Source organism: Rattus norvegicus, chromosome 10, assembly GCF_021556685.1.
Source record: "Rattus norvegicus strain SHRSP/BbbUtx chromosome 10, alternate assembly SHRSP_T2T, whole genome shotgun sequence".
In the NCBI taxonomy this organism is placed as follows: Eukaryota; Metazoa; Chordata; class Mammalia; order Rodentia; family Muridae; genus Rattus; species Rattus norvegicus.
Genome location: NC_141543.1, coordinates 36,753,272 through 36,781,199, shown reverse-complemented (window position 1 = coordinate 36,781,199; position 27,928 = coordinate 36,753,272). Strand labels below are relative to the sequence as shown.

General features: G+C 44.9%; 1 protein-coding gene across 5 annotated transcripts in view; it reads left to right on the top strand.

Annotated features, from left to right (window-relative positions):
* Positions 1 to 27,928, top strand: part of Itk (IL2-inducible T-cell kinase) — a 61,413-nt gene that overhangs the window by 4,572 nt on the left and 28,913 nt on the right. For 3 of the 5 annotated variants that reach the window (XM_087573378.1, XM_087573377.1, XM_087573379.1), the window contains exons 2-5: positions 16,812 to 16,913; positions 18,705 to 18,786; positions 20,529 to 20,657; positions 24,016 to 24,056. In XM_087573378.1, the coding sequence (XP_087429504.1) occupies positions 16,812 to 16,913; positions 18,705 to 18,786; positions 20,529 to 20,657; positions 24,016 to 24,056 (354 nt within the window). 5 annotated transcript variants of the gene reach the window in all.

Genomic DNA, 27,928 nt, shown 5'->3' with positions numbered 1-27,928 from the left:
TCATTCTCAGCTACATAGAGTTCGAGGCCAGTCTGCAATGTAAGAGAACCCGTTTCAGAAAAGAAGAGCCCCTTTGGCCATTCAGTTAATCAGTGTGGATCATAAATTCCTGAAAATGTAGCGGCTTGCTCTCATAGGCCAGTATAAGACAAACGGAGCGCACTACTGGCAGACTGAAGTGCAGTCTCCGGGGAGGTTGATGACAACTGAACCATAAACAAAGGAGCAAAAACAGAGAGCCCTGAGCACCAGACGGAAGGAGCAGCACGGATGGAGACAAACAGTGCAGGTTCGAAAAACCAGTGTAGCTGGTAAGAGCTGGGTTCAAATCCCCCCCCTCACTTTCTAGGTATGATATCGCTGGCAAGACATTTCATCTGTTTAAGGCATTTTCCTGTTTGCAAAGTCAGGGCCCTGATGGTTCTCCCTGTTCCACAAGGTGCTGAGTACACTCTAAGAAAAGCATATTGTGAGCTTCATGCTCACTGTGGGACATGGTGGGCTGGTCATCATGCGTCATACTCTGAAAGGCCCTAGGGAAAGGAAGGATTCTTTATTCTAATGACTCTGCACTTAAAGGATCAAGCTTACCAAGCTTCTTGTGGCATGGGGACAAAAAGAACAGCCAAGATCACTATCCCGGCTATTGCCCAGGGCTATCCCCCTCTCTGAGCTGCAGTCTGACCCATGCAGCATCTCTGAATGAACGAGGACAGGTGGGGAGATGGCCCCTTCCTGCTTTTGGTAACCATTATGTTGCATCACCAAAACACACTTTCTGGTATCAGACAGATCTGGGTCAAAGACCAGCTCTAGTGTGACTTTTGCTATAAACCTCATAATGCTATGAGATCTCGAAACAGCCATGTATTTGAGAGATTGGCTAGTCCCCTTGTTTTCTTTTCAATGAGGTGAAGGTCACCATCATTCTAATACTAAACAGTGACTAACATTGGGGACTTCCTGTCTGTAGGTGTGTTCACCTGGATTGTCTCGAGTAAACACTACAATCATCCTATGAGTAGGAGCTGTTACTCCCTTGTTCATAAATCAGGGAAGGAAGTTCGGAGGGTTTAAATAACTCCTCTGAGGTCCCTTATGTCTCCAGAGCTCACACAGTTCCATGGCAAATGGTGCTTCTTACGGCTAGTGTTACTGCCTGGTTATTACAAAATGCCATGTTCTTTTGCTCTGTAAAGGGTTCGACAGTCGACACCTCGTGTCCTCCGGATCTGTCACAGTGAAGTACATTATGAGCTCTGTCTCTTCCGTGCACGCCCCAAGACAGATCTCTCCCTACTTCACTGTCTGGAGCTCTAAAATAACATGAAGTTTTCCTCACATTTGCTACTGATGTTGCTGCAGTCCACCAGCATTTCCTCAGGCACATTCCCAGCAGAAGTCCACGTGTCCCATCTAGCCCTGCTGCTCCTGTGCGATCGCCTTGCCCCACCACACGGTACATAGCAGTCTAGCTGAGTGCTCACGTTGTGAATGTGATCGGTTGATACGTTTCTCATCATAAGCAAACAGACTTATGACAGGGTTATTCCCATTGACCCGGGGCACTAGAATCTAAGGCACATGTCCCTCTTTGTCTTTGCTCTGGGCTCTAGTCACACCACGCCTGTTCATCTCTAAATGTCCCTTCCTTAGAGAAGCCTTCCTGGATTTCTGTAGAGTGGGTCAACCACCCATTATGTTCTGCCATAGCAATGTGTGCCTTTTCTTGAGGGTCCATGCCAAAGTCACAGTTGCCCATTCACTAACGTGAGCCTCCATTAGACAGAAGGTTTATAAGGACAGGTATCTGATGGTACCATCAGTCTCCACGATGCTTCCTGCCTCTAACAGTCATTAGATTTTGCTTGTTTGGTTTTCTTTTTGTTTCTTCCTGTAGAGAAAGTAGAAGGAGAAAGGAAGAGAACAAAGGAAGAAAATGTAGATTGGGCGTGGAGCGGAGTTAGTGTAGCTCAATTGAACCCTGTTAGAAAAGGGCTCCATACTCAGAGTAATCTCATGACATGGGAGACCAGAAGGGAGGGTTTAGGATATAAGAATAAGTGGAGAAGTTTCCATTCCATGAAAGAAATAGTCACGACCATGTCTTAAGCGAGAAGTGGGAGTTGGGTGGTCAGAACTGTCAGCTAGGTCAGAGACACCTGTAGGAAGTCCCCAACTGTTTCTGGAGAACCATTGACTCTAGTCTCCTTTCCCCTGAGTCTTTGGGTTTATCTTTCCTCCCTTTGGGTTTATAGTAGACCTTCTGCAGTCTAGTATTCTTCCTTTTTTTTTTTTCGGTTGATTTGGTTTGGTTTGGTTTGGTTTGGTTTGGTTCTGGATTTTGGATTTTTGAGACAGCGTTTCTCCGTGTAGCCCTGGCTGTCCTGGAACTCTTGCTGTAGACCAGATTCACAGAGATCCACTTGCCTCTGCCTCCTGAGTGCTGCTGGGATTAAAGGCACATACCACTTGTACCCAGCCCCAGCAAGTATTCTTAAAACTACCAGAGCCTTTCTGCTGGAGACTTTTACCACCCATGGCCCCTCCTCACATCATCCCAATGTGATTTCATTGATGCTACCTGGGGTCCCATGGACAGTTGAGGCTCTATATCAATCTGTCATTGCCACAACATCAAGTGAAGTTTTAAAATTACCACTGTCTACCTCGAAGCTCTGTGTACTTCATTTTAAGTACCCGGAGTACTTAATTTTTAGCTATGGCCCCCAAGAGCCTTCTCTGCCCATCTCTCTGATTTCTCTCGACACCACCACATTTGCTCTGCGTGCCTCTCGCACATCTTCCTTCCTGAACTTTCAGTGCTTCAAGTTCGCTTTTTCTTTGGGGCCCTGACACTGAGAACTGGAGTGTGGCATTGAAACGTGAACTACGGGGATACTGTGCCTCTGCCGAGCACAAACTCTGCAGTGACTCTTGGAACAGCCAAGGTTGCAGCGAGGCTGCTTGCTCCTTTCTTTCCAGCTCTTCCCAGGTTCACATCTTCCCTCTCCACCCTGTGATATGCTGGGCGTGATGGTGAACATCTTCAATCCCAGTACCCAGGAGGCAGAGGCAGAGGCAGAGGCATCTCTCTGAGTGACTTGCACACCTTTTCATTATTTCCTGCAGGAGAATAAAATCAGACTCAGAGAAATACTGAGGAGAAGAGCACCTAGTTTGGAAGAAAGGATTAGCCAGAAAGCTCAAGAGCAGAGTTTCTGTGGGTTCCAAACAAGACTCACACATTGAGGACCAAGCGAGAGGTCAACACACTTGAGTGCTAAGGAAGTTGGCTTAGCACTCATCTCAAATTTTCATGGGCCACCTGCTCCATCTTTACCTGATTTCCCTGACTACTAATAATAAATTTTCCCATCTGTCAGTGATCTATTCAGACATCAGAAAAAGTAGGTCTCCCAGGAGGTGAGTTTTGCCAGGATATGAGTTGGAGTTCCCAGAGGAGGGAACTGCTTCTGAGTGCACATAAAACTCCCTGTGTAGACCACCTATCTGCCTTTCAAAGTCAATACAAGTTTTATAGATTTAGTGTAATGAGAGCTTGGCACGAGATGCCACGTCTCCACATATTTTCTACAGTTATTCATAAGTTGTTGATACGTACAAGCTTGTAAAAGCCATCCACAGGGGGGTTTGTATACAGACTAGTTAACCAACCTAAAAACTTTAACAGTGAAGCAAGTTAATTCAAAAAATGCTTAAAGGATAAGAATAGATTCTTCTAGAAAGAATAAATTCAAATAATCAGCAAGTTTATGGGGGGAGGTGTTCAACCTAATTAGCCATCAGAGAAATGTAAGTCAAAAACACAATAAAATATAATTATGTCCAGCTCCACATCCATTTTTTTTTCGGAGCTGGGGACCCAACCCAGGGCCTTGTGCTTCCTAGGCAAGCGCTCTACCACTGAGCTAAATCCCCAGCCCCTCCACATCCATTTTTATTAGGTTGTTATTTTGAGAACATCATACCTGTGTACTATGTCTACATCACCTCTACCCTTCTCTGCCCCTTCCAACTCCTTCTGTGCCCTTCCCTAATCCATGGCCTCTTCTTTGATTATTATTGTTACATACAACTCAGTGAGTCCACTTAGCATTGCTCCTGTGTACATGTATGTGTTCAGGGATGACCACTTGGGATTAGACAACCTATAGAGGGACTCAACCCCGGAGGAAACTGATTCTCCGTCTTTTAGCAACCATTTACCAGCAGTAACTCTTCCTCTAGAGGTGGAGGCTGGTAGAGTTCCTCCATCTATGTGGACATGTCAACTGGTTTGTTTTTATCATTATGCTCGCCTTGTCCAGACCATCGTGTTGTGGAGAGTTCACAAGTGCGTTTTTCCTGTTGTGTCTAGACAACACCACCTAGCAGCAGGCCCACTGATCTTTTGGTTTTTAAAATAATTCTGCTCCCTCTTTGGTGATGTTCCCTGAGCTTTCAATGTAGGGGTTGTGCTGCAGCTGTGTCAGTGGGGGTTGAAATGCCCACTCTCACTTACTGTCTGCATTCTGACCAGTTGTGGACTTCCGTAATCATGTCTATCTGTTGCACAAAAGATGAAAGATGAGAGCCACACCTATCAGTGGGGGATAAAGATAAGTATTTAGAATACAGCTAGACATTACATCAAGAAAATGACAGTACTGGGTTCTCCTCTAGGGTCTGTGCTTCTCCAGCTGGCTCGTTGGCTAGGTTTATAGTACTAAGCATGGACTCTGTCCCATCAAGTGGGCCATAAGTTCAACTAAACAGGTGTTGGTCCCTCCTAAAATGAAAGTGTCACTATTGCATAAGGGGATGTCTTGCTACAATAGTCACTGTGGTTTGTAGGCTTCAACACCTGGGTAGGACTGCCGAGTCCTCCTCTCCCTTGGCAGCTTGCATAGCACCTTCTGCAAAAACACTTTTTAAATTTTTATTGTTTGTTAATCATTTCTTAATACCTACTATGTCAAAACCAATGAGGTGGGCGTGAGGACTACAGTGGTGAATAATACGGGGGAGGTGTTTGTCCTCATAAGCAGGCGAAAGAGACAGCCCAGAGTGGAGTACACAACAGCACAAGGTAGATACAGATAGGCAGGCTGTACGGCAGACCTCAGCAGCAACTGGGGCAGAGTTGGAAGGAAGTGTGGTTAGAGAGGGAATCTGTATCTGGGCCAGAGTCAGAGTTTGTGGGATGATGGAGATGCCAGTCAAGTGAAAACAAAAACGTAAACCCCAGAATGTCAAACTGGACAGTGGGGACGGCAAGCCCAAGGAGCCTGAGGTAGATAAAAGACAGAGAGAGTCTGAGCGTACTTTAAGAGAAGGCTGCAGTTTGAGGGTGCAGAAGCCAAGCTGAAGAGCCACGGCGGGGCATGGCAAGAGTCTGATCGTTCTCCCAATGGCAGGAAGCTGCCAAAGGGCGGAAGCTGCCCTGCAAAGGCATTTGTTTTCTGTTTGCAAGTGGCTGCTCTGACTGCAGTGGGGATGGCAGATAATCCGCAGGCAAGGCCAGGGAGCAAGGAAGCCAGGGCGAGGCTGGTGACCCAGCTCGTGATGTCTCGTTCTATATTTGCTTTGTAATTATTTCACATTTTAACTCTATCGTGTCTTCCTGAGGGCTTGTCTAGAACCAAGGATAGGTGGGGATCAGCCTGTTTTATTACCTGGGTCACGGCCAGGTAACCTCTAGCAATGAAGATGGATGGTGAATACCACAAAGCAGAATAGAAAGACTTTGGATTATTAAACCACCAAAAGTAGTTAATAAAACTAGATTCAAACTATTTTGTGCAACTTTTTGTGTAAACTATCAAATTACCATGCAGATATAATTTTAAATATTTATGGTTACCATCCATAACAATTTTATATTCTACTCCCCCACTCATTATTTTACATAAATACACTTCCGTATGTCTACGGGAGCTCAAAACTAATCACTTTCCCATATATCTGAATTTTTAATGGTTCAATCCACTTGTTGCAAATATAAACTTATTCGTTTTATGTACCCAGATGTGTATGGATGAACATTCAAGTTGTTTCCAGGTACAACGAAAACACACACATAGTAGAAGACTGTTCCTTTCTTTTTAAGGTTTCAGGATGCATTTCTGTGTGTGGAATATCATAGAATAAGATATTTCTTACTTTTATTTATTTAGTATAGCAGTAGGTGCCTGCAGGCCACAGTCCACAAGGGAAGTCAGAGAACGGCTTTTGGAAGTTAGTTCTCTCCTAATGTGTGGGTGATGGGGTCAAATCCAGGTTGTCAGTTTGGGGGCCAGTGTTTTTCCCTTCCGAGGCATCTCACCAGCCCGGGATAAGAACATTTTCTGGACTCAAACATTTGTTGCTCTATCCTTTTCCAAAGATAAAACAGTGTGCGAGCCACCAAAAGTGGTCCTGTATTTGCTGTGGAACCATCCCTATTGTCTAAGAATCATTTATTTTTCTAAGAAGTAATTATTCTTTTTAAACTTCCACAGCTGTATTTTCAAATGCTTTGCTTTTATAGGCATCCTCCCATATTACATCCTTATGTGGATGAAATAATCCGATTCAAAGTCGGCCGTGTGCTTGTGTGCCCGTACACTAAGATTGAAGGGATACCCAGGGCTTGCTCGTCTGCACTACGGAAGTGTCACTAATGACCGCTGACTAACTGATCGTCTCGGGCCCCTGTGAGGCTCACATGGATGAGCCCTAGAGCTAGATCAGTTAGCATTTGATCAAGGAACGAATAAGGAGCAGGAAGCTCTCATGTAAGCCAGTCTTTCTGTTCTCTAGTGGTGCCTTGTAACACTCAGCCAAGTTTCAAGCTTTGACCATGGCTAAGGGGATGGGATTCTAGGCACGTGGCAGAGCTGCCTAACAGAATCTGCTCGCCCTCGCCACTCCCTCACTGAGTCTTCGTTTACCTTTGTTTACCATAACATCAAGGATTCGAACTAGATGAGCGGGATCCCACGCTTTTCAAACTCTTTTCCATACCTTTAATTCCTCACAGCTTCTATGAGGAGTGACTCTTTAAATGGTGACAATTTACTTCACATTTCCTTTTGGGGTAAGTCTGTTTATGTGCGTTGAGTCTGGGGTACGTGTGTTAGTTTATAACATGCTGTCCAGTCCTGTTTGAGGGCATGAAACAGCAGTAGAAACTAAAGCCTGGGAGACAGACTTCAGGGATGAAGACCAGGAATTACAACAGTACACAGAGCTGTTTCCAAGAGGAAACAGGATCCAGGATCCAGGACAGTTTGATGTGTAAGGTCAGGGTCAGTGGAGATGGGGGAAGGGTGTTCCTCACCCACCCTTAACTCTGTAGACGCCTGAGTCCCTGGATGCAGTGAGCAGATGAACCTGCTGTCCCAAACAGACCTCGGCTCGTTCTCAAGGAAGGCAAGTCTAATGAAAAGAGAACGGGTACCCTCACTTTGTCAGCACAAAAAGCTGGAACGGTCAGGAAGGTTAAGCCTGGCCCTTGCACCAGGAAGCCTCCCTTAGCTCTTATCAATCATGGTATAGCGTACTGGGAAAATAAAATACTTTTGAACTCTAAAAACCAAAAGATCCACCTCAGAGCTCAGGGGCATTAGGCCAGGACTTTCCTTGGTGTTTTTTCACCAGTTTCAAATTGCTCCAGTCGGAGCCTAGAACAGACTGACTGTCGGGGCCTGGGCCCTGCCCTGTACCTATTGGGCCTCTCACCTCCGCACTCCTCATCCCCATATTCCCACCTTCATCTCCGTACAGAAACAGACAGAAGCAGAAATGCTGTGGCAACCGGGCACTCACAAAAACTCCCTAACATGTCATAGATCTGCACAGTTTTTAAAGTTACCAAATGCCACATAATAATAAAATTTCCCTTCCTTGTCCCAAACTCCATTTCTCTAACCCTACTTCGACCAATATCAGCCAGCAAGGCGACTCAGCAGATGATGGCGTTTGCTCATTTGCTACCAACATCAGAGTTCAAGCCCTAGGACAGAGATGGTGCAGAGAGGGAACCAACTCCCAGACATTGTACTCTCCATACACACACACACACACACACACACACACACACACACACACACACACACACACACAAATGTAAAAGAAGTTAACAAACATAACCAACTCCTTCAGATTTTTCCAAGATGCCCTATTCATATACTTGTAATACAGATAGAAAAGTCTCTTTCTTTTTTATATAACAGCAGCATAGTCTACACATCCTACTTAACTCCTTTTCTCTCTGTATTGGTTAACAGCCTCGTTCAGAGATCAGTCCAAGGTAGACTCTGTGTAAAGAGCCTTTTCATCTTTAATGAATGGAAAATGGCTCGTTATATGGATTAAACATTTCCATTGTACACTTAGCATGCCTCTGACTGCTTTGTTTGTACAAGCAACGGGAATGAATAACCTTGCAAAGTATGGCACTTTTAGTGACTATAACCACGACTGTTCATTAGTCAGAGGCAACCAATGGACGTTTGGACTCACGGGGGATGTGGAGATGTAGTTGCTACTGGTGCCCAGTGGGTAGAAGCCTGGCCCAAACGGTCAACAGTACAGAGGCTGAGAAGCCCCACTGAAAAGAAGGCACATCCAGATGTGGACTTCCTGAGTTTAAAGATATGTACAGTGCTATTTACTGACCAAGTCGCTGTCCACAGAAGATGCACTTTCCCCCAGGCCTCGTGTGTGAACCTTATTCTCAAAACCTCAACCACCATTATCTGATGCTTTGATCTTTGCTGGTCTGATAGGTTTAAAACAATCTAAGTGGAATGTGTTTGCATTTCTGTCATCATAGCAACCAAGTGTCTCTTCCTATGTTTTGAGAATCATTTGGATTCCTCTTGCCCATTTCTCTATCCAGATGTTCATAGCTTGCAGGAATGCTTGGTGCCAGCCTAGTGTTAACTTGTGGGATGATGTCACAGGTGAGGCAGGTACAAGATAGAATGAGGCCAGTCATTGGATAAGAAGGAAGGATGGGAGAAAAGTTTGAAGGAAGAGGAGGAGAGAGAGAGAGAGAGAGTAGCTGGGAGACAACATGGAGGCTGACGTTAAGATTCCATGCTGCACCTTTACAGGTTGTTATAAATGTTCTTAAGGGATGGATGTGTTCAGGGTTTTGTATGTTTAGGTGAGCAATTATATCTTATCAATTGGGTCAAAGGTTATTGTGTTGTGTGTTCTTTCATGTAGAGATTTAAGTGTAAGAGAGTGTGCAGCTGCTAGAGACACTGGGCACCGCAGAGTTGGGAATGTGTGTTTCTGGCATGGAAACCTGCCTTGGGAACTAGGTAGGTAGAGAGATTGCTGCCAGACTCAGAGAGAGGCCTTCAGCAGTGTGGTATGGGATGGAGCAAAGTGGGTGAGAGGCTTTGCTGACTGAGAATTAAGATATCCAGCAGATACCTTGGGGCACTGCGGTGCAGGATCTAAGCGGGATAAAAGACAGCATTTTAATTTTTTTATATATATATATTTTTACAACAACAGAAACTTTCCTTTCCACTCCCAGAAGATCTTTATTCACCTGCCACTGATTCTGGAGCTCATATCCTAACTCACTTCCATACTGTCCTGGTGTCCACACACCGCTTTCTACTACAACACTCCTGCCTGCTGCTGCTCCTCACAATTGGCCAATTAACAAATACCATTTAAATCGCCCCTGTGAAGTGATCTCCTGAACTGCAATGAAGCTGTTCCCTATCTATGTTAGCTGCAGACTCTTTAAGGCTTAATAATAAAATAAAATAATACATTTTCCAAACTCACTAAACATCTCCCATGCCCTCCCCTGGAGAAGTCACAAACTAGACATGCTGAGAGATGGTGCACAGGACCTGGAGGACCTGTGCCGACCATGTGACACTTAGTTCTTTCTGAGACCTGGTCCAGCGTTGGAGCCCAGAGTAACCTGGAATTGATCATGCCTCGTTCCCAAATGCTGGGATCACAGGCTCGCTCCAACATGCCCAGCAACACATACTTCTTGTAAACAGATCTAAACTAATATTTTTATTCCATTCTCTCTCTCTCTCTCTCTCTCTCTCTCTCTCTCTCTCTCTCTCTCTCTCTCATCTAATGTGAATCAGGCTTAAAAATTATTGCTGAATCATTGCCTCACAAAATACACATGTCCACAGAAATCTCCATGGTTTTCCTTGAACAAAATGAATAAAGGAAAATGGCCACCCATGGAGAACATCAGAGAAGCTGCCATGACCTTGAACATCCAAGGAGACACAAGGGCAGGTGGCAGCTGCTGCCTGGCTACAGCTTCTTGTGAATGGGGTTATGAGGTTACCAGGGCAGAGGTCATTTTACACACCCAGCTTTTTCATTTGGAACTCCTTTATCTTTCCCTCCTATTCCTCTGTCCTTGCTGTACTGCAGTGTGGTGTTTTTAATGCTTTTGGATCCTTTAAAAATACTCTTTAGAGTTTTGTTCCTTTCATTTTTCTCATGCTTACCCTTTTAAAAACTCCTTCAAGTATCATCGAACATATTACTTCTACTATGAAACTCTTCTATTTTGCCCCATGAAAAAACTGGCATTAGCAGCGTGCAATCTCTTTTCCCCCTCTGCATCACTTTTTTTTTTTTAGATATTGTCTATACTAATATCTACTTTATCTGTTTCAAAAAAAAGTGAGGATTCAGCCATTGCTTTAAGTCGTCTTCTTCTTCTTCTTCTTCTTCTTCTTCTTCTTCTTCTTCTTCTTCTTCTTCTTCTTCTTCTTTTCTTCTTCTTCTTCTTCTTCTTTTCTTCTTCTTCTTTTCTTCTTCTTCTTCTTCTTCTTCTTCTTCTTCTTCTTCTTCTTCTTCTTCTTCTTTTCTTCTTCTCCTTCTCCTTCTTCTTCTTTTCTTCTTCTCCTTCTCCTTCTCCTCCTTCTTTTTAGTTTAACGTATCTCTTCCTTGTTAATGACTACAGAGTTGTTGCAGGGTGGCTGAAGAGCATAACTAAGTCAAGCATTTGCCTGTTGATGAATGTTTAAGTCTCTTGGTTCTCTAGCGTAGTAAGTAACACTGTGGTGAGTGTTGTTTCTTTCATGTCTTTACACATTTGAGCAGTCGTTTCCGTGGGGCAAGTACCACATGAAAAACATATTTGTGTTCATTACCTCGATACAATAAAACAATAAAATGTATGGGTTTTGGTAAAATGTTCAAACATCATAAGAATATATAAGAACAAATATAAGAATATATACATATACATATATATTCTTATTTTTCTAATATATTGCTCTTTTTCTGCCCCTTATTGCCAAACCTCATCTCCACCCCACTGGTTTCTATTTTTAATAATTTTTTTGAGAAACTATCATAACTTGATTAGGGAAGCCTCAGTTGTCCTCTAAAAGTTAAATAAGAGTATACTTCTGTCTCTTTTCTTTTTGCCAAATTCTCACCTTTTGCCTAGTCAGGGCAATACTATTGAAAAGATGGCCGACACTAAAAGAAGCAAGATGCTTTCCACTACATCCAGCTCCGTGGTAAATGACAGCAAGAAAACATGGCCGAAGGGAAAGCCAGATGACTACAGCTAATGTCTGAGTGAGGGGTCTCCTGAAATCGGGGAAAGAGAAGAAGGCACAGTGGGAGGAAGCACGGACACTTGAAGCATGCCTTGCTAAAATCCTGATTGTAACTAAGATTTGAGAGTGGGGCTGGTGGCTCCTCTCGTAGTCTGACATCCGGGTGGGCCAACAGAGAGACACACTCAGGAGGCCAGGAAAAACTGCCCTGCATATAAAATCATCTTTAAAATATTTTTAATACAAAGTTACTAAGAGGTTGAAAGCCTTGCCTAAGCATAAACAGCAAGAGAGTGAGCGAGGGTTTGAACCCTGCCCGACCTGAAGACTTCCCTTCTCCTCCATTCCGCTCTACCAAAGTAGAAATTCTGTCGCTCATCAGACACTCGTGAATGTCCCCTTGAGGGTGTGTGACATGTAACTTGATATTGATGTATCCACTGGACTCAGCAAACAGGGATGGCACAAAGGGGCTGCCCTGCTGTGAAACCAGGGATCATGCCCAAAGCCAGCTCTGAACAAGCCAGAGCAGCAGAAATAATACTGCACTGAACCACAGCCGGGAGGAATGGGCTGCGGAATAGGCACTGAGTTTGGGCAATGGAGGTTTCCTGTGAGCGTCAGAGCAAGCACGGCAGTCCAGGGTCTCTCTTCACCAAGAATGAGGAAGCTGGCCTTCCCGAAACTCAAACTTCTCACATATGTACTGGAGAAACGGTACTTTGTTGGGTCACATTAAATGCATTGGAGCGTAGAAAGAAGTTAAAAACATTACTGACTTTTATTACTTTCCCTTCCCTCTCTCTCTCTCTCTGAAACTCACAGCCCAGTTCTATTTTATATAAACTATTGGTTCAACAAGAGGGTTTAGAATCCACAGTCTTTGTGCAGTTTTGTACGTAAACCAGGTTGGATTGTGTTTGACACATAAGCTATATCTATAAACACATGGAGAGGATGTAGCGCTTCTTAAATGTTTATGTCCTTATGTCTTTATTATAATTTGAAGATGTTTTCAGTTACTTGTTGTACGTGGTATTATGTCCCGTGAGAACATCCTCACACAAGTATATATTGTGTGGTACGCATCCACGTAACCCTCCCCTCCTCCTGCCCCCCTCCTCCACCTTTGTTCTCTGCAGTTTCATTTCTACTTTCATTTCCTATGTGCACACATGATTTTATGTAACTACATAAAATCCAGGAACTACACATGAGAGGAAAACATACAACCTCATCTTCCTGAGTCTGGCTATGTTGTCACCAACTGCATCCATTTTTCTACAAATTACGTAACTCTTCTGTTGTGTCCCTCTAGAGTCTTGCCTTTACTCTTGCTACCATCGATAGACACCCTGGTGAGCCCATCACTTAGTTGTTGTCAGTAACGCCGCCGTGTAGTTTCTCTGTGACTTGGGGCCCTTCAGGTAAATGCTCAGGAATCACTGGCTCGTGGGCTAGATCTGCTGTTGGTTTCTAGAGAACCCACCCACCATGCTGACTTCCAAGGTGGCTGGACTGGTTTGCATCCCTCCTAGCAGTCTGTAAGGATCCCCTTCTGCCACACCCTTCCCTGCATTTCTTTATTTGTCTTCCTAATGATGGAAATTCTGACCAGGGTAAAGACAGAATCCCAACAAAGTTTTAATTTGCAATCCCGTGACAGTGAAGCTCAGCCTTTTTTCGTATGTGAAATGGCATTCGAGATTCTCTTCTGGGAACCATCTGTTCATTTAGTAGTCGAATGTAATGGTGGGTCTGTTTGCATTCCTGTGGTTGGAGGGTTTTAGTTCTCTATACATTCTATATGTTACTCTTCTGTCAGGTGTATGGCCGGCAAAGACTTCTCTCAGACTGTCTCTTTACTCAGCTAATGGTACGGTACTCGCTGACTGTGCAGAAGCTTAACCTCATACAGTTCCATTTGTTGACGGTTGGCATTATTTCCTGAGTTGGTGTAGCATTGGAAATGGCAAGAAAAGAGACGATGCTACCCAAAGTCTTACGACCTTGTGTGGTGCAGACAGTCAGAAAACAAGGAAGAGTAAGGACAGGCTGACAGTCTCTCTGTCTGCTGGTGGCTTTCGTGGGGTTTTCTTGGCAGGCCTCACCCTGATGTTTTTCAGAAATAGCACAGTTGTTTGGGAAGATTGCAGGCAACTATCATTTCTCACAGACTGAACTGTGTTTAACTCCTGACCGGCTGCTCCCATTGACTGCTTGGGGAGGGAACATCCATGCACGCCTGCTGTTTCCCAGATGCAATCTTGTGAAATTCAGGGCGACCTACTGTCAAGGTCTCCAGAGAGACTGATAGGACAGATGGGTTGGAGGGGAGACCCAGGCAGCTACCAGAGGCTGAGAATGTGGTTAGTGGTGGACAGTCAGGCCTCTCTGACCAAAAAGGCTCATCTGAATGACAGTTAAGGCACAAGTGTCTCTTCAAGCCCATGTGTGGAATGGATGGATACTAGGAACCCTCTGAACAGAAAGGAAGACTCATGTGATGTCTAAACCCTAATATAGCAAGTCCAAACTGAAGTGTGTGGAAAATACAGGATTCAAAGGTTGGGACTAAAGAGGAATGCAGCCGATCAATTTTATGCTCAGTTTGAATGATAATAATTGAGATGCTTGGGGTTAAATAACATTGTTATCAAAATTAGTTTCATTTGCTATGGCTTTTCTGAACAGGTTTACAGGAAGGAAATTATTTTGAGAAGGGTAGCCTTAATTAAGTAGCCCAGGATGGTTCTAAACGTGTGGAAATTCCCCCACTTCAACCTTGTAAGTGCTGGAATTATAGATGTAGGCTACCATGCCCAACTAAAAAAACTTGAAATTGCATGTAAGGTTCACATTCGACTTCAATTTTTATTAGACACTGCTGGAAATTCACATAGAATTTTCACCCTATTTTTTCCTCCAGATACATTTCCCTCCACTTTATGACCTAACTGCAAGGAGATACTTAATTAGCACTTTGCTTCCAGGCACTCTGCCCTAGTGGCTCACCTCACTGAGAGTGCTCACCCCTATCTGGTCACAGACGGCCCCTGCTAGACTTCCTGATCTGTTGAAAGCACCCTCTCTCCTGAGGGCTGTCTGGATGACATTTACCTCTCCCATAGCCTTTTCAGCTCTTGCATTGGCTTTCTGACCTTCCAAATGTGTGAAGGAGTTACATGAAGATCCTTATAAACCTACTGAGCTGGCCTACCAAACACCACAGCTTAGCAGTGCTAAGAGAGCACTGCAGAGAGCCTGGTGGCCACTAATAACCATCAAGACCTGAGTTCCAATCCCCTGGCAACCATGTAAGAAACACTCTGGCAGTGTGGGCCTATAATTCCAGCACTGGGGAGATGGTGACAGGAAGGGCTCAAGGCTGGCTAGTCGAGTCACTTGGGAAACTCTAGGTTCAGTAAGAGATTCTATCATAAAAATGTAAGGTCAAGAGCAGTTGAGGAACTCATCTCATTTCCACCTCTGGCCTCAAATACACACACACACACACACACACATACACACACATACACACACATACACACACATACACACACATACACACACATACACACACACATACACACACACATACACACAGATACACACACACATACACACACATACACACATACACACATACACACATACATACACACACATACACACATACACACATACACACACATACACACACACACACAAATTACACACATAAACTGTTCATCTTGACTGCGTCAGGATTATAAAAAAGGGTAGAAAAATTAGTCCCTATAAATATTTACTTCACATGTAATTTTTCATATTGTTTTATTTGCAACCATGAGTAGATTTGATTTTGTATTTTAAAAAAAGACTGGAGCAATTTTGCAAGGGAAATTGGAAAAGAAACACCACAAAGTTTTCCTGTATTCAGCGGGGATTCATTCTGCCTCTCACATCTGGGTTGTTTCCATCCCTTCCGTGCCCCCTCAGCTAGAAGATGAAGAATGGCTCCCAGGCAGAGGATCGAAAAGCAGGACTGATGTCAATTCTGGAGAACTTGGTGGTGTTACCAAGTCTACCCATGTGTCTGTCACAGTTCTCTTGCAATAGTCAGCCCTTCCTTAACCTTGGAAAGTGCCCTTTGTTAAATGCGCCGGCCATAAACCAGGCAGTGTAGTGACATCCTCCTCCCTTATGCTGTAGTCAACCCTAAAGGGCAAGACTTGTCCTCACAAGCTATGAATAGAAGGGTTCTTGGAAGCTAGATGATCCGCCTGAGTTCATGGCTCTAACAAGAGGCGAAGCCTCTTAAAACCCACTCCGCCTCCACCTCTGTTGTGTTGGTTTTACCCCTTCAGAAAGAATGAAAATCTACACTCTGTTCTCAATGGCAGCCACATTCTAGCACCCAAGAAAGGTTCTGCCTTCGGAAAGCATTTCCCAATCTCATCTTCCCTAGAGCGGGATAGTCCCACAAATAGAATCTGTCTCACTGGGTAAGGTGACCCATCTCCTAGAACCCATTTCCTAAAGACAATGGCATTTATACACAGGTAACTTGAACATCCTTATCAAAGAACATACCATCAGTTATTCAGAAAACACATCTAGCAAGCTCCCCAAAGGACTGACGCCTGGGACCAGCACGATTTTATGTGAAAGGGCAAGGCGGCTGGCAAAGGTAGTTACAGAGAAGGAATGTGTGGTAGAGGTGTTACTGTGGAACTTTGAATAACCTAGGGACACGGGGAAGCCACATGTGGCAAAGACATCACTAATAGTATGTCTCACTGTCCTGTCAAGCCTGAGCACAATTGCTAATGAGCTCACAGATTGCACAGAACAGGGAATGTTGGCATACATGTGACTTTGTCCCCACTGAGTACAGAACTCGGCTCAGCCGTGAGTTTTACAAACATTGCTGGGTCAGCAGGACCACGCTGTATGGCACTACGGCTAACTGAATAAAAAATCAGTCTCCGTCATGACCCTTTAAAGGCCCTTCCCCCAAGAGCTTCCTCAGAGTCCCTCTCAGACTGAGCCAGGTAGCAACTTTGGGATATTTCTTTGGCTGGCTTACAAAGGGAAGGAGAATTTCTGAAGAGTAAATTTCTGGAAACGATTTGCATTAAAACATTGTCTTCTCTCTCACTTAAAAGGACATAATGTCTCTAGTAGTAAATTTCTGGAAATGACTGGCATAAAAACGTTGTCTCCTCTCTTACTTAAATGGATGTAATATTTCCTCACAGAAGAAGCGCACGTTGAAGGGCTCCATCGAACTCTCCAGAATCAAGTGCGTGGAGATTGTCAAGAGTGACATTAGCATCCCGTGCCACTATAAATACCCTTTTCAGGTAAGCACACTGAGACTACAACTGATAGCTTCCTGTCTGTCCCTGGACGTGGGGAAAGGATGGCTCTCCCCCATGCTGAGAGCTTAGACCAAGCCCATAGGAAGGCTTTTTGTGTTATTCTTCCAAGCAGTGACATTCATTCATTCATTCCACAAAGGCATGGACTCTTGAAAAGGTTCTTGGTTTCCCATGGTGCTGGGGATTGAACCTAGGATTTTACACATACTATGCAAGCCCTCTGCCACTTACTACAGCCCCAGCTGTGAAAAGGTCCTAATTCCGGCTTCTCGACTGGAGTTTCTGAAATTTCACAATCTGAAAAACATCTGGAGATGGTTGTACTGTCCGCCACCTGCAGAAAGTGAATGTTTCCATATAAATGACAAGAGTTAAGCAGTATTAAATAAGTAATAATTTTCAAAGGGTCAGCAAAATGGCTGACCACATATGTGCAGGCCTGGTGGCCTGAGTTCCGTCCCCTGATCTCAGAAAGAGAGTGGAAAGAACTCTGAGAATTGTCCTCTGATCTCCACATTCAAGCTAAGATGTACTCTCATAGTGTGTGTGTGTGTGTGTGTGTGTGTGTGTGTGTGTGTGTGTGTGTGTGTGTGTATGAAAGAAAGATTGATTGATTTGAAAAGTCAGTTTGCCAGTTACTACTTTGGCAACATTGTAGATGTTGAGTAATCACTTGCTCCTAGAGTGCTGCCTTGATAGCACGGGTCACAGATCTTTCTCCGTGAAGAAAGCTCCATTAACTGGTACGAGTACCTTTTAGTCTTTATCTTGCCCACTCTCCTTTGTGTTCACAGTTCCAGTGGAGTGGATAACTCCTCCCACATCCCAGACACCTCTCTTGTCTGCCCACTGGAAGGCAGATATTCCTAGGCTACTTTTTTCCAGTGCTAGGAATTGGACCTATGATCCTGAGCATACAATAGGCAGGTATTCAAGCTCTGAGCTCCATCTCCAACCCAGACGGTCCATTTTAATAAGTCACAGAAAAGAGCTTTAAAAAAAACACTAGAAAAGTAGCCCCCCATGAGTTTGGTCCCCTCTCCCCTCCTCCTCTCTCTTCTTCCCTCCCTTTTTTTCTTTCTTCTTTTTCATATCACCAGGCTGGCTTGGAACTTGGAATCCTATGCCTCAGACTCCCCGAGTGCTGGGATTCCAGATGCCCCACCACACTCAGCCTGAGGTGGAAGTTTTAAAGACGAAAGTCAAAGAAATGACAAATTCCCAGTAATTGAATGTGTCAATCACAAATGACTCAGGAGTCTGGGGGCAGAGTACTTATGACATTTCAAAGATTGGTTAGCAGTTTCCTGCTTTAGAGTGGTGCTTGGGCTCTGCACGATGCCACCTTCGAGGAAAGGTGAGCTAACACTCAGGTTCCGTGCTGGGGAGCTCCTGGTGGAGCTTATACTTCAGTGAGAATTTAAAGAGAATCTTCAGTCAATGTCCGTCATCTAATAACTTACTCTTCCATACACTGGGGAGGCTTCTCTAATGACTGAGAAGTCAAAATCAGATATGAGCATGGTATCTAGTCAAGAAACCAACTTTTCTTTCTCTTATTTCATAAATTGGGCAAATACCCCCTGGTGGCACGACACCCAGGAGAATCCACCTACAAGGTGACCCTAATGACACAGCACCCAGGCACTTTGATGAAAAGCACACAGGTCCCCAAGTCACCGAGATTAAATGATGATTAATACTGAGATGGACCTGACGTGGGTTCCTCACTTCTGGGTGCTCTGTTCATCTTGGACTCTTACGTCCTTCCAGGTCATGCACGACAACTACCTCCTGTACGTGTTTGCTCCAGACTGCGAGAGCCGTCAGCGCTGGGTGCTCACCCTTAAAGAAGGTAATTAGACTCCTGTGCTGAGTCACGGACGGGCCTGGATCCTGTGCTGGGCTTGGGCTCCATGAAGGGACACAGGGGACTCTGTGAGCAGCTGGTGTTATCCATTTATCGTTGGTCAGTGTCTGTCATGGGCTCAGGAGCAGTAACAAGGGATTGGCCAAATCTCGCTCACCACCTGTTCATGTAAGGCTTCAAGATAAAAACGGTTCCTGTATTTTTAAATCATTTCAAAGGACTGTACAAGCACCCACATGATACCCTTGATTTTGCCTCTTGGCTAGTCAAAACTAAAATATTTACTATCTGGCATTTAAAAACTGTTTGCTTACTCTAGTAGACCAAGGAAGGTTAGAATGGGAGCCCATTCAGTTAGATCACAAGACATCCTGCCTCTTCCTTCTGCAGGGAACTTCCTTGGGCAAGTTCCTAACTGCAGACTCCCTAGCTGTTAAACAAGAGAGGGAAAGGCACTAACAGAACCTCTCCTAGAACTAGCAACCATAGCCAGTGTCCAGGAAGCATTAGCGTGTTTGTTTGTTTGTTTGTTTATTTGTTTGTTTTCAAGATAGGGGTTCATGGAACCCAGTCTGGCCTCCAATTTTCTAAGTAGTCAAGGCTGACCTTGAACTCCTCATCTTCCTGCCTCCATTTCCCTGATGCTAGTACTACAGGTGTGCACCACCATGCCCAGTGAGCTACTTCTTCAGCCCGGTATTCCTGACAGCGTAGTTAGACCCCACACAGTGTTTACGTCTGTGGGATGTGGAGACAGGCGCTGCAGTGAAAATCCAGAAAGTGCCGGTTGTTGTGTCTTATCTGGACCTTCGTGTGTCTCGGGTTCCTCTGCTATAAAAGTTATCTAAGCACAGTCTTAGGGCTGTTGTGAGAATTACATGAGTTAGGACAGTTATGGTGCCTTTAAAATCGTATGAACAGGACCCAGCAAGCACTATACCAGCTACAGAGTGCTCTCATGCCCGGTAGCCATGGCTCGCAGACAGACACCAGGGCAAAACCAATAAAGAACCCCGTCTGCACTCATTTCCCTGTATCTTATATTTGGGGTTTTGATATGAATGTAAAAACTGAAAGGAGCATTAGAGATTAACTAATGTTGAGGGTTTCTTGTTTTTCAGTAACAGAGTCCCGTTTAATCCTAACAAATTTTACTTCAAAGCCACAAGCCTAGAGGGAACAGAAGCAGAGGGCCTCAGGGCAGCTGGGTTGGTAGAGTACGTACCTATTTGCGTGGAGCCCTGGATTGTAATACCAGCACTATACATGACATGGTGGCACCTACCTGGAATCCTGGGACATGGGACATAGGGGCAGAAGAGCATGAAATCTTTTCTTAACTGAAAAAAAAAAAGGCAGAGTTGCTGTCATTCAAAGTGACAGAGACGGGAACCCCCACCCTCCCAACTTCCTCCTTAACCCCTCATTATAGAGCCCACTCATCCAGTTGATGGCATAACAGGGAAATCTGGGGAAACCGAGGCTCAGATGAGGGTTCCCCGTCCTACAGACACACAGCCAACTGGAAGCAGATACGGAAAAGACCGAGATCCGTTGCTGCTGCCTGACTTAGCCCGCACTTCCTGAGTTAACATCCTACGGGGTTGCCTGACTGTTCGGGTTGGGACTTGGACGGCCTCGCGGTCCGGGCTCAGGGAGTGAGAAGATGGGCGGTGCTTGATCAAGTGGCCTAGAGATGAGCCCTCCATTGCTTCCAACTCTTTCAGAAACGAGGAATAACAACAGCCTAGTATCCAAGTATCACCCTAATTTCTGGATGGATGGGCGGTGGAGGTGCTGTTCCCAGCTAGAGAAGCTTGCCGTAGGCTGTGCTCCCTACGACCCAACGAAGAATGGTAAGACTTCGGGAAAGAGATAAAGAGGAAACCGCTTCCCATCAACAGGGCGTTAGAGATGGACGGCTAAATTCTCTGTTTCCAGAATTCTCACTGGGGCTCCTCCATCTACCACCAGTCTTTCATGCTTTGCCCTGTCAAAAACTGATACACTCCAAGTGTGGCCATTGGTCAGCCATCTATACTACCTAGAAGCTAGTTATGGAAATAATACATATGGCTCTGCCCTAGTCCACAAGATCAGAATGTTCATAGTAACAAGATCCATGAGGGACTGGTAGAGGCAGTAAAATTGGAGATGTACTTCAGTAGCCTATTGGGGAATTTGAACAGTATTAGATGTAGACCAGAGTGGGAAGCTGGCCTCAAACTCACAGAGATCTGCCTCCCTCTGCCTCCCGAGTGCTGGGATCAAACTATGTGACACCACTGCCCAGGCTACCTTCTTAGATCGTAAAGTACAGAGACAGCCTTAAGTACACCATATTTATTTCTTTTAGTGACGTCACACCATGCATGTGTCTAATTATATAATTCAATTCTAAAGGCTTAAGGGAGAGAGAAAACTTCTCTTAACTTTAACTCTGGCTTCTTCCTTCCTGATCTCCAGACTTGCCTTGGGCCTACTTAGTCTCAGAGAAAAGGAACCCATAGTCTAAACGCAAAATAGAAACAAAAGAAAGTTTGTTCTTGGCTTTCCCATCAAAAGCTCAGTCCTGGGGGTTAGACTGGGTCTTAATTTTTATCAAATGCCGTGGTGACTTGGAGACCTCCACCTCCCACTAACTGTAGCTCTACTCAAATGCACTTCACAGCATCATACTCTGCTTCCTCACAGCTCTCTCCGGTGAAATGAACAACCTTGAGCAGTTCGAGGTAACACAGAAAGGGATAGAAACGATTAGTTGCTGTCCTTGCATTTTTCTCATCCCTTGGCCTCTCCTGCCACCGATACTATTTCTTACCCTGTGGTTTTTACTGCCCTAACACAAGGCGGATATAACACTTGGTTGGGTTTTCCATGGCTTCCTGAGTCACAGCCTCTCCTCTCCACTTTAAAAACCACGGCTGTTCACCTTGCACTCGGGAAAGAAAGAGTCAAGGTCATCAGTCTGCCGACCTGCATGAATATTTTGCATTGTAGAGATCACGGCCCACTCCTTGGTGAGTTGATCCGGCTTGCTGTATCTGAGCAAAGAGAACAGGTTTGATTGTGTGGGTCTCCTTACAGGGTTGGCAGGATGCCTGGCTCCTGAGGGGAAGCCCTCCCAGAATCAGAACTGGTCTCTGATTCCTTCCAAGGGTACTTCCTTGGGCCCTTGGAGAAGTCACCCAGTGACCTGGGGCTCTAATGTCCTCAGTGCTAAAGTGGTAATGAGAAAGGTCTCAGAACCTTAAGGTGATGTAATCCCCCACTGGATGCCCTTCTAATCTGCTTCCGCTTTGCATATAGCTTGCATATAGCTTGCAGGGTTCATCAGCAGGGTTCATAGGCTTTCCCTCACCCTGAGACATGTGGTTGGGGTCCTACAAGTGATTGAGTAACTCACTATGACTACCCTCAGGAAGGACTGGTCTTCGCAAGCTCCTCCACGCTGTCTCCGGTAGCTGAACAGCTCTCAGCCACAACAGCCCACGGCCATCTCTTCTGACGTAGTTAAAGAGCACCACTCCCCATAGCTTTAGCGGGATCACAAGCAGGTTTGAGCACACTTCACTGTGCACACAGCACATCGTATTCCTGGGGTAAAGGCTCATAAAATCCCTGGTATTGAATACATCAATAGTCTATGAGCACAGGACTCTGGGATTACACACACACACACACACACACACACACACACAGAGAGAGAGAGAGAGAGGAGAGAGAGATCCTAGCCACAACCTCTTCTTGTGTAACTTTATGTTCCTTAACTTCTCAGAGCCCCTCAGGAAATTTCATCATCAACAGACAGAATACTAGGCCACGACTTTGACTGACTGTCAGAAAACTCGGAGCTCATTCCCAGCCCTTCACGAGCTCTCAGTCCAGGAGCATTTCTTATTTGCGATGAAGGCATCTGAGTCTGAGATCTAGCAGCGTCTGAGAAACAGCAGAATGGTTGAGAGGAAATGACCTGGCAATACACATTTCTTCCACCATCGCCAGTCCCAACTACACAGAGGGAGAATGGGAACAAAAAAGAGCAAGGTCACCACAGAAAGAGAAAGTGACCAATCACAGACAACAGGGCAGAGAAAGGGTCATTCTGGTCATTCTAAGGTTAATCCAGTTTCCTGGTCCAAGTTCCAAGCTAAATTGAAACCAGATGTTACCCGACTTTGTGTGTGTGTGTGTGTGTGTGTGTGTGTGTGTGTGTGTGTGTGTGTGTGTGTTTTGCTGGTGACTAAACCTGTGGTTCTTGGATACAAATGATCTACCATTGAATTTTTAATAACCCCAACCCAGAAGCCAGAGTTCTGGTTATCATGATTTCTCTGTCTGTTCTCTGTCTACACAAACTAATGGGGTTGAACACCAGTGTCCACATATGAGCTTTATCTACCACATCCATGATGTGGGCTACCTTCACATGTACTGTGTGTAGGGATGAAAACCTTACAGCTCGGCTATAAAGACCATTCTCCTATCTCCAGTGCTTAAAGAGATCTGCGTCCTGAACTACAAGCTGTGCACATATCTTTCACACTCCTCTCTCTCTCTCTCATGCGCACGTGTGCACGCGCGCGCACACACACACACACACACACACACACACACACACACACGAGGTAAAGATAAAGGAAGCAGATAAGGATAAGAAAGAAAGATAAGAGCTGAGTGAAAGGAGATATGAAGACAGAAATAAGAAGAGAAAGAGAGATCGATTTGAAGGTGTGCAGTTTGAGTGAGGCCTCGAGACCATGTATTTAAATGCCTCCAGACAACTAAAAGCAACCCCAGCCCACTCAGAAAGCGCAGAGCCTTCCCACCTCATCAAACCCACAGTGGCATCAGGAAGGTAGTGAGTCACTGTCTCTGAGTCACACGTTCCCACTCCCGAGCTCAGAAGGTAACACGTGTATTCATGGAAGTCTCCACCTGCAGAGAAGATCCCAAATCTTAGCCCCCTCCCCAGTCAGGGGATACAGAAGAAAATGCCAAAATACTGACTTCTGGAAGTTCCTGGTATCTTGTAGAAAGGGGAATTGGAAACTAGCAAGTGGAAGAGATAGAAGACAGGTTCTACCAAAGTTGACTCCGGTGTCTCTGTTTCATCATCTCCTTCACCCCTTTCTCTCTTTCCTTCCTTGGGCCCCTTTTCTCTGAAAGGCTGGGGTTTCATGTTCATTTTCTTTCTCTGTTTTCTTATTTCAGCTTCAAAGAAGCCTCTTCCTCCTACTCCTGAAGACAACAGGGTAAGTGAGGTGGGCCTGTGTGCTGTAAGCCCAACTGTGGTCTCTGTGCCTGTTAGGTCTATGTGCTTGTAGTAGACAGATACTGGGGTATATTTAACACGTTGTGTTTGGGGGTGCTATGTAGTGCAGTGGTTCTCAAACTTCTTAACACCATTGCCTTTTAAAACGGTTTCTCATGTCATGGTGACCCCAACCATAAAATTATTTTCATTGTTATCTCATAACTGTAATAATGCTGCTGTTATGAATCATAATGTAAATATCTGATACTTGACCATGTTTAGAACCACTAATTAAGTGGGTCTGTCCACCAGAAGGACCAGTGAGGTTCTGAACCACCACCTTGCCTTATACAGTCCATAAACACTGGTACCAAGCTATTTTTATGCCTCACCATAGAGCACTCCAGTAACAAACCCCTGATAATACTTCATATATTTCTAAGTACGCCCAAATTTAACAAGAAGTCTTAAGGCTTTCCCCAAGGCTACTCAGGTACTAACAGGACCTGGAGTTTCTGGCATATGGATATAGAAGTAGTTGTTCTCTGGATATGAGCCATAGACCTCCAGCATCAGCCACACTGGAGAACATGTAAGAATGAAGAGCCCTAAGGACACACCCAGACCCACTGCAGCCATAACCCTGGGGAAGATGCACTTTATCTGCCTACTAATTATTTCCCATGATCCTGAGATATACTCAAGTTTGAAAAGCACTGCTCTGTGGTAAACTGGTTTACAAGACTTGACATGAGCCAACTCCAGAGAAGAAAAAATAAGGAAACAAGCAGCCTTCACATTCTGGCCCTGTTAACATCAGTGCTACCATTCAAGTACTCTCCCTCAGAAACTTTCCACATTGTCCCCCTCATGCTTCCTCCCAAAGAATGAGCTCTGATTTTCACCTCTAGTCATCACCATAATGTCTCAAAACTGGCAGCATCCTCAGTAGGGAAGCTCTCCTCAGCTGACTCTCAAACAGCACAGCAGAGACACATTGTTGCAGAAACCGAGTGCTGCTCTTTCTGACTGAGCATCTCTCCAACAGCCTCCTTGCAGCTGTGACTTGGAAGCCCACTGCCCACTGCCCCCTTTTTCCCCTTAGAAGGCCCACCCACACCCACTGCTCTCTCAGAAGTTCTCTCATTCCTCCCTTACCCTCAGTGTCAGTGGAAGTAAAGCCAGAATATGCTGCTTGTCCACCACTCCTCCAACTCCACCATTGGGACTTTCGGGTTCCTTAGAGATTCAGTGCCTGTGGTGTTTTGTGAGCAGTCTCATCACAAGTTTGGCGTCCTCCATGTTGCCCATATGCCTAAAACCAGTGCAGTGTTTTTCTTATTCCTTGCCACTTGAAGTCATTTCTCTCATCCCCTCCCTACCTGCAGGGCAAGTGGCATCTCAGGTTGAGAAACAATATTTAGCACCATATTTTCTGTCCGTATGCTCTGTCCCAGCGTCATTTCTCTTGCTGTCGCAAGATAACCTGACCAAAAGCAGCTTAGAAAAGGGTTTATTTGGCTTAAATTTCCTCTATCATTGAGGAAAGTTAAGGCAGCCCCTCCAGGCAGGAACTTGTAGGCAGGCTTGATTGCTAGTCCACACAGCCTTACCTCCAACAAAGGACCACACTTCAAAGCCAAGGACGTGTGGCAGAAATCACAGATGCTTGTTACCTAGCCAGCTTTCTTGTGTTTTTCAGGGCTACCTGCCTAGGGAGTGGTGCTGCCCACAGTGGGCTGGGCCCTCCTATGTCAACAACAAGGCAATCCCCCACAGACATGCTCATGCTCATAAGCCAATCTGATCTAGGAAGCTCCTCATTTCTCAATTCTCTTCTAAGACAATTCTTAATTGTTCTAGCCAAGACTTGTTCTACTTGAGGAAGACTTTGGGGTTGACCTCAAGAGGAACAGTATAGTTATTGTTGGTCAAGATGGAGGATATCAATGGTCATAGGAACCCATAATCACAGGCTTTCTATTCCGTGGCTACACATGAGGCCAGGTCCAGATGTCTAAACCCAAGTTATTTCCAGTTCTCTCACCCACAGAGCTCACTACTTTATATCAGGTCCCTCTTAGTTAACCCAGAAAAGCTTCCTAAGGGGCCACATAAATGTGTCTGCTTGTGCCCTTCTCCCTGACTCCCAAGCAAGGAATCCTTTTGCCACTTCTGCCTGACCTTTGAAGTCTCTCATCATAGTGGAGCTCAGCTCACCTACAAGGAGAGCTCCTAGAGGCCAGAACTGTTCTTAGCCATGCTGTAGAGTGACTAAGAAATGAGACCTTCACCTACTGCAAGCCTCTCCTACACAGCCAGAGCCTCAATTTGTCCTTCTTGTGCCTCTGGCCCTCTTTTTCTACAAATGCCAACTCCTGATTTAATCTAGTGAGTCTCAACCACATTATACCCTAATGACTCTATTTTATGAGAAATGTTTTATAAAGATCCTTCTGTCACCCTGAGGGGAAATCCATTAAGTAGGGCCTAGAGAGACGACTTGACAGTAAAGAGCAATGACAGCTCTTTGAGAGGATCCAAATCTCTTCCCACACCCATGCTGGGTTACTCAAAGCCAGCTGCCTGAACCTCCAGCTCCACCTGATCTAATGCTTTCTTCTGGCCTCTGAGATCACCAGTACTAATGTGGCGTGCGTGCACACACACACACACACACACACACACACACACACACACACACAAAGAAAATGAAAAATAAGTATTTTTTTAAATCTTAAATAATACAACTTATGTAAACAGAAACCTCTAAAGAGAACCAAAAAATATATTATAATATTAAAAATGGGAAAAAAACAGAATAAGTTGATATGGTGCCATGAGTGTATGGGAAGTCATGGTGAAATGTCACTGACAAACTCATTGACAGAACCCACTGTATTTGGAAACTTAAGTGCAATAGATACAGGGATGTTTTATTGATGGTTCAGTTCTAGAATTTCCATGAGTGATAAGATTTTCCAGAATGGCAAACAAGTCCCCAAAGTGTCCTAAATTAAACCAAGTGGAAGCGCCCTCTGTGCACAGCTAATGACACTCCTGGAAAAACCAGCCCTTTACGTTGAGTAGAAGTGGGATCTAGCCTATGGGTCTTCTTGATTATTGTAAAAGTCCAATGAGCTATCCATTGTGCAATAGAGGCCTCTTTTTTTTTTTTTTTTGGTTCTTTTTTTTCGGAGCTGGGGACCGAACCCAGGGCCTTGCGCTTCCTAGGTAAGCGCTCTACCACTGAGCTAAATCCCCAGCCCCGCAATAGAGGCCTCTTGTGTATTATAATTCTATGCATGGTTTTCCCCATGTGGATGTCTATTGGATATTCAGAAGTTGGAAAGTCTGTGAGACACTGCAGAACCATTTTGCGTCCCCGACCCTCGCTTTTTAAATACCTGTAGTACACTTGGCAATATCTGATGACCCCATTATGTGTTCTACATGATGCCTGGGAAGTGTACCACCATTGTCTGAAACTCTGCCCTAGCCTTTTGCCTTTTCTTTTAAGGGTTAATCAGGGAGTTGGGTCTATAGTAACATGAACAACTTATCACTTTGGTACCTTCTGTAGGTGCTTTGAACACAGTTTATCCATCTGTTAGTTCTGTGCATGGACTTGGGTCCACAGGCTCTTAGCTCTCTGGAGGACCCAGCCCACCACCCTATTTCAAGTTCTATAAATACCCAGACTCCAGTGTACTCGAATTTGTGACTTCTCAACACTACATCACCTTCTAACCAGTAACTTAATCTTTTCCCATATTTAGCCTGTCCCTAAATCTGTCACTCGGTTCTCAGGTGGGCTCACCTTGATCTCTGGCAGTTGTTTGTCTTATGATCTATCCCTCATGTCATTAA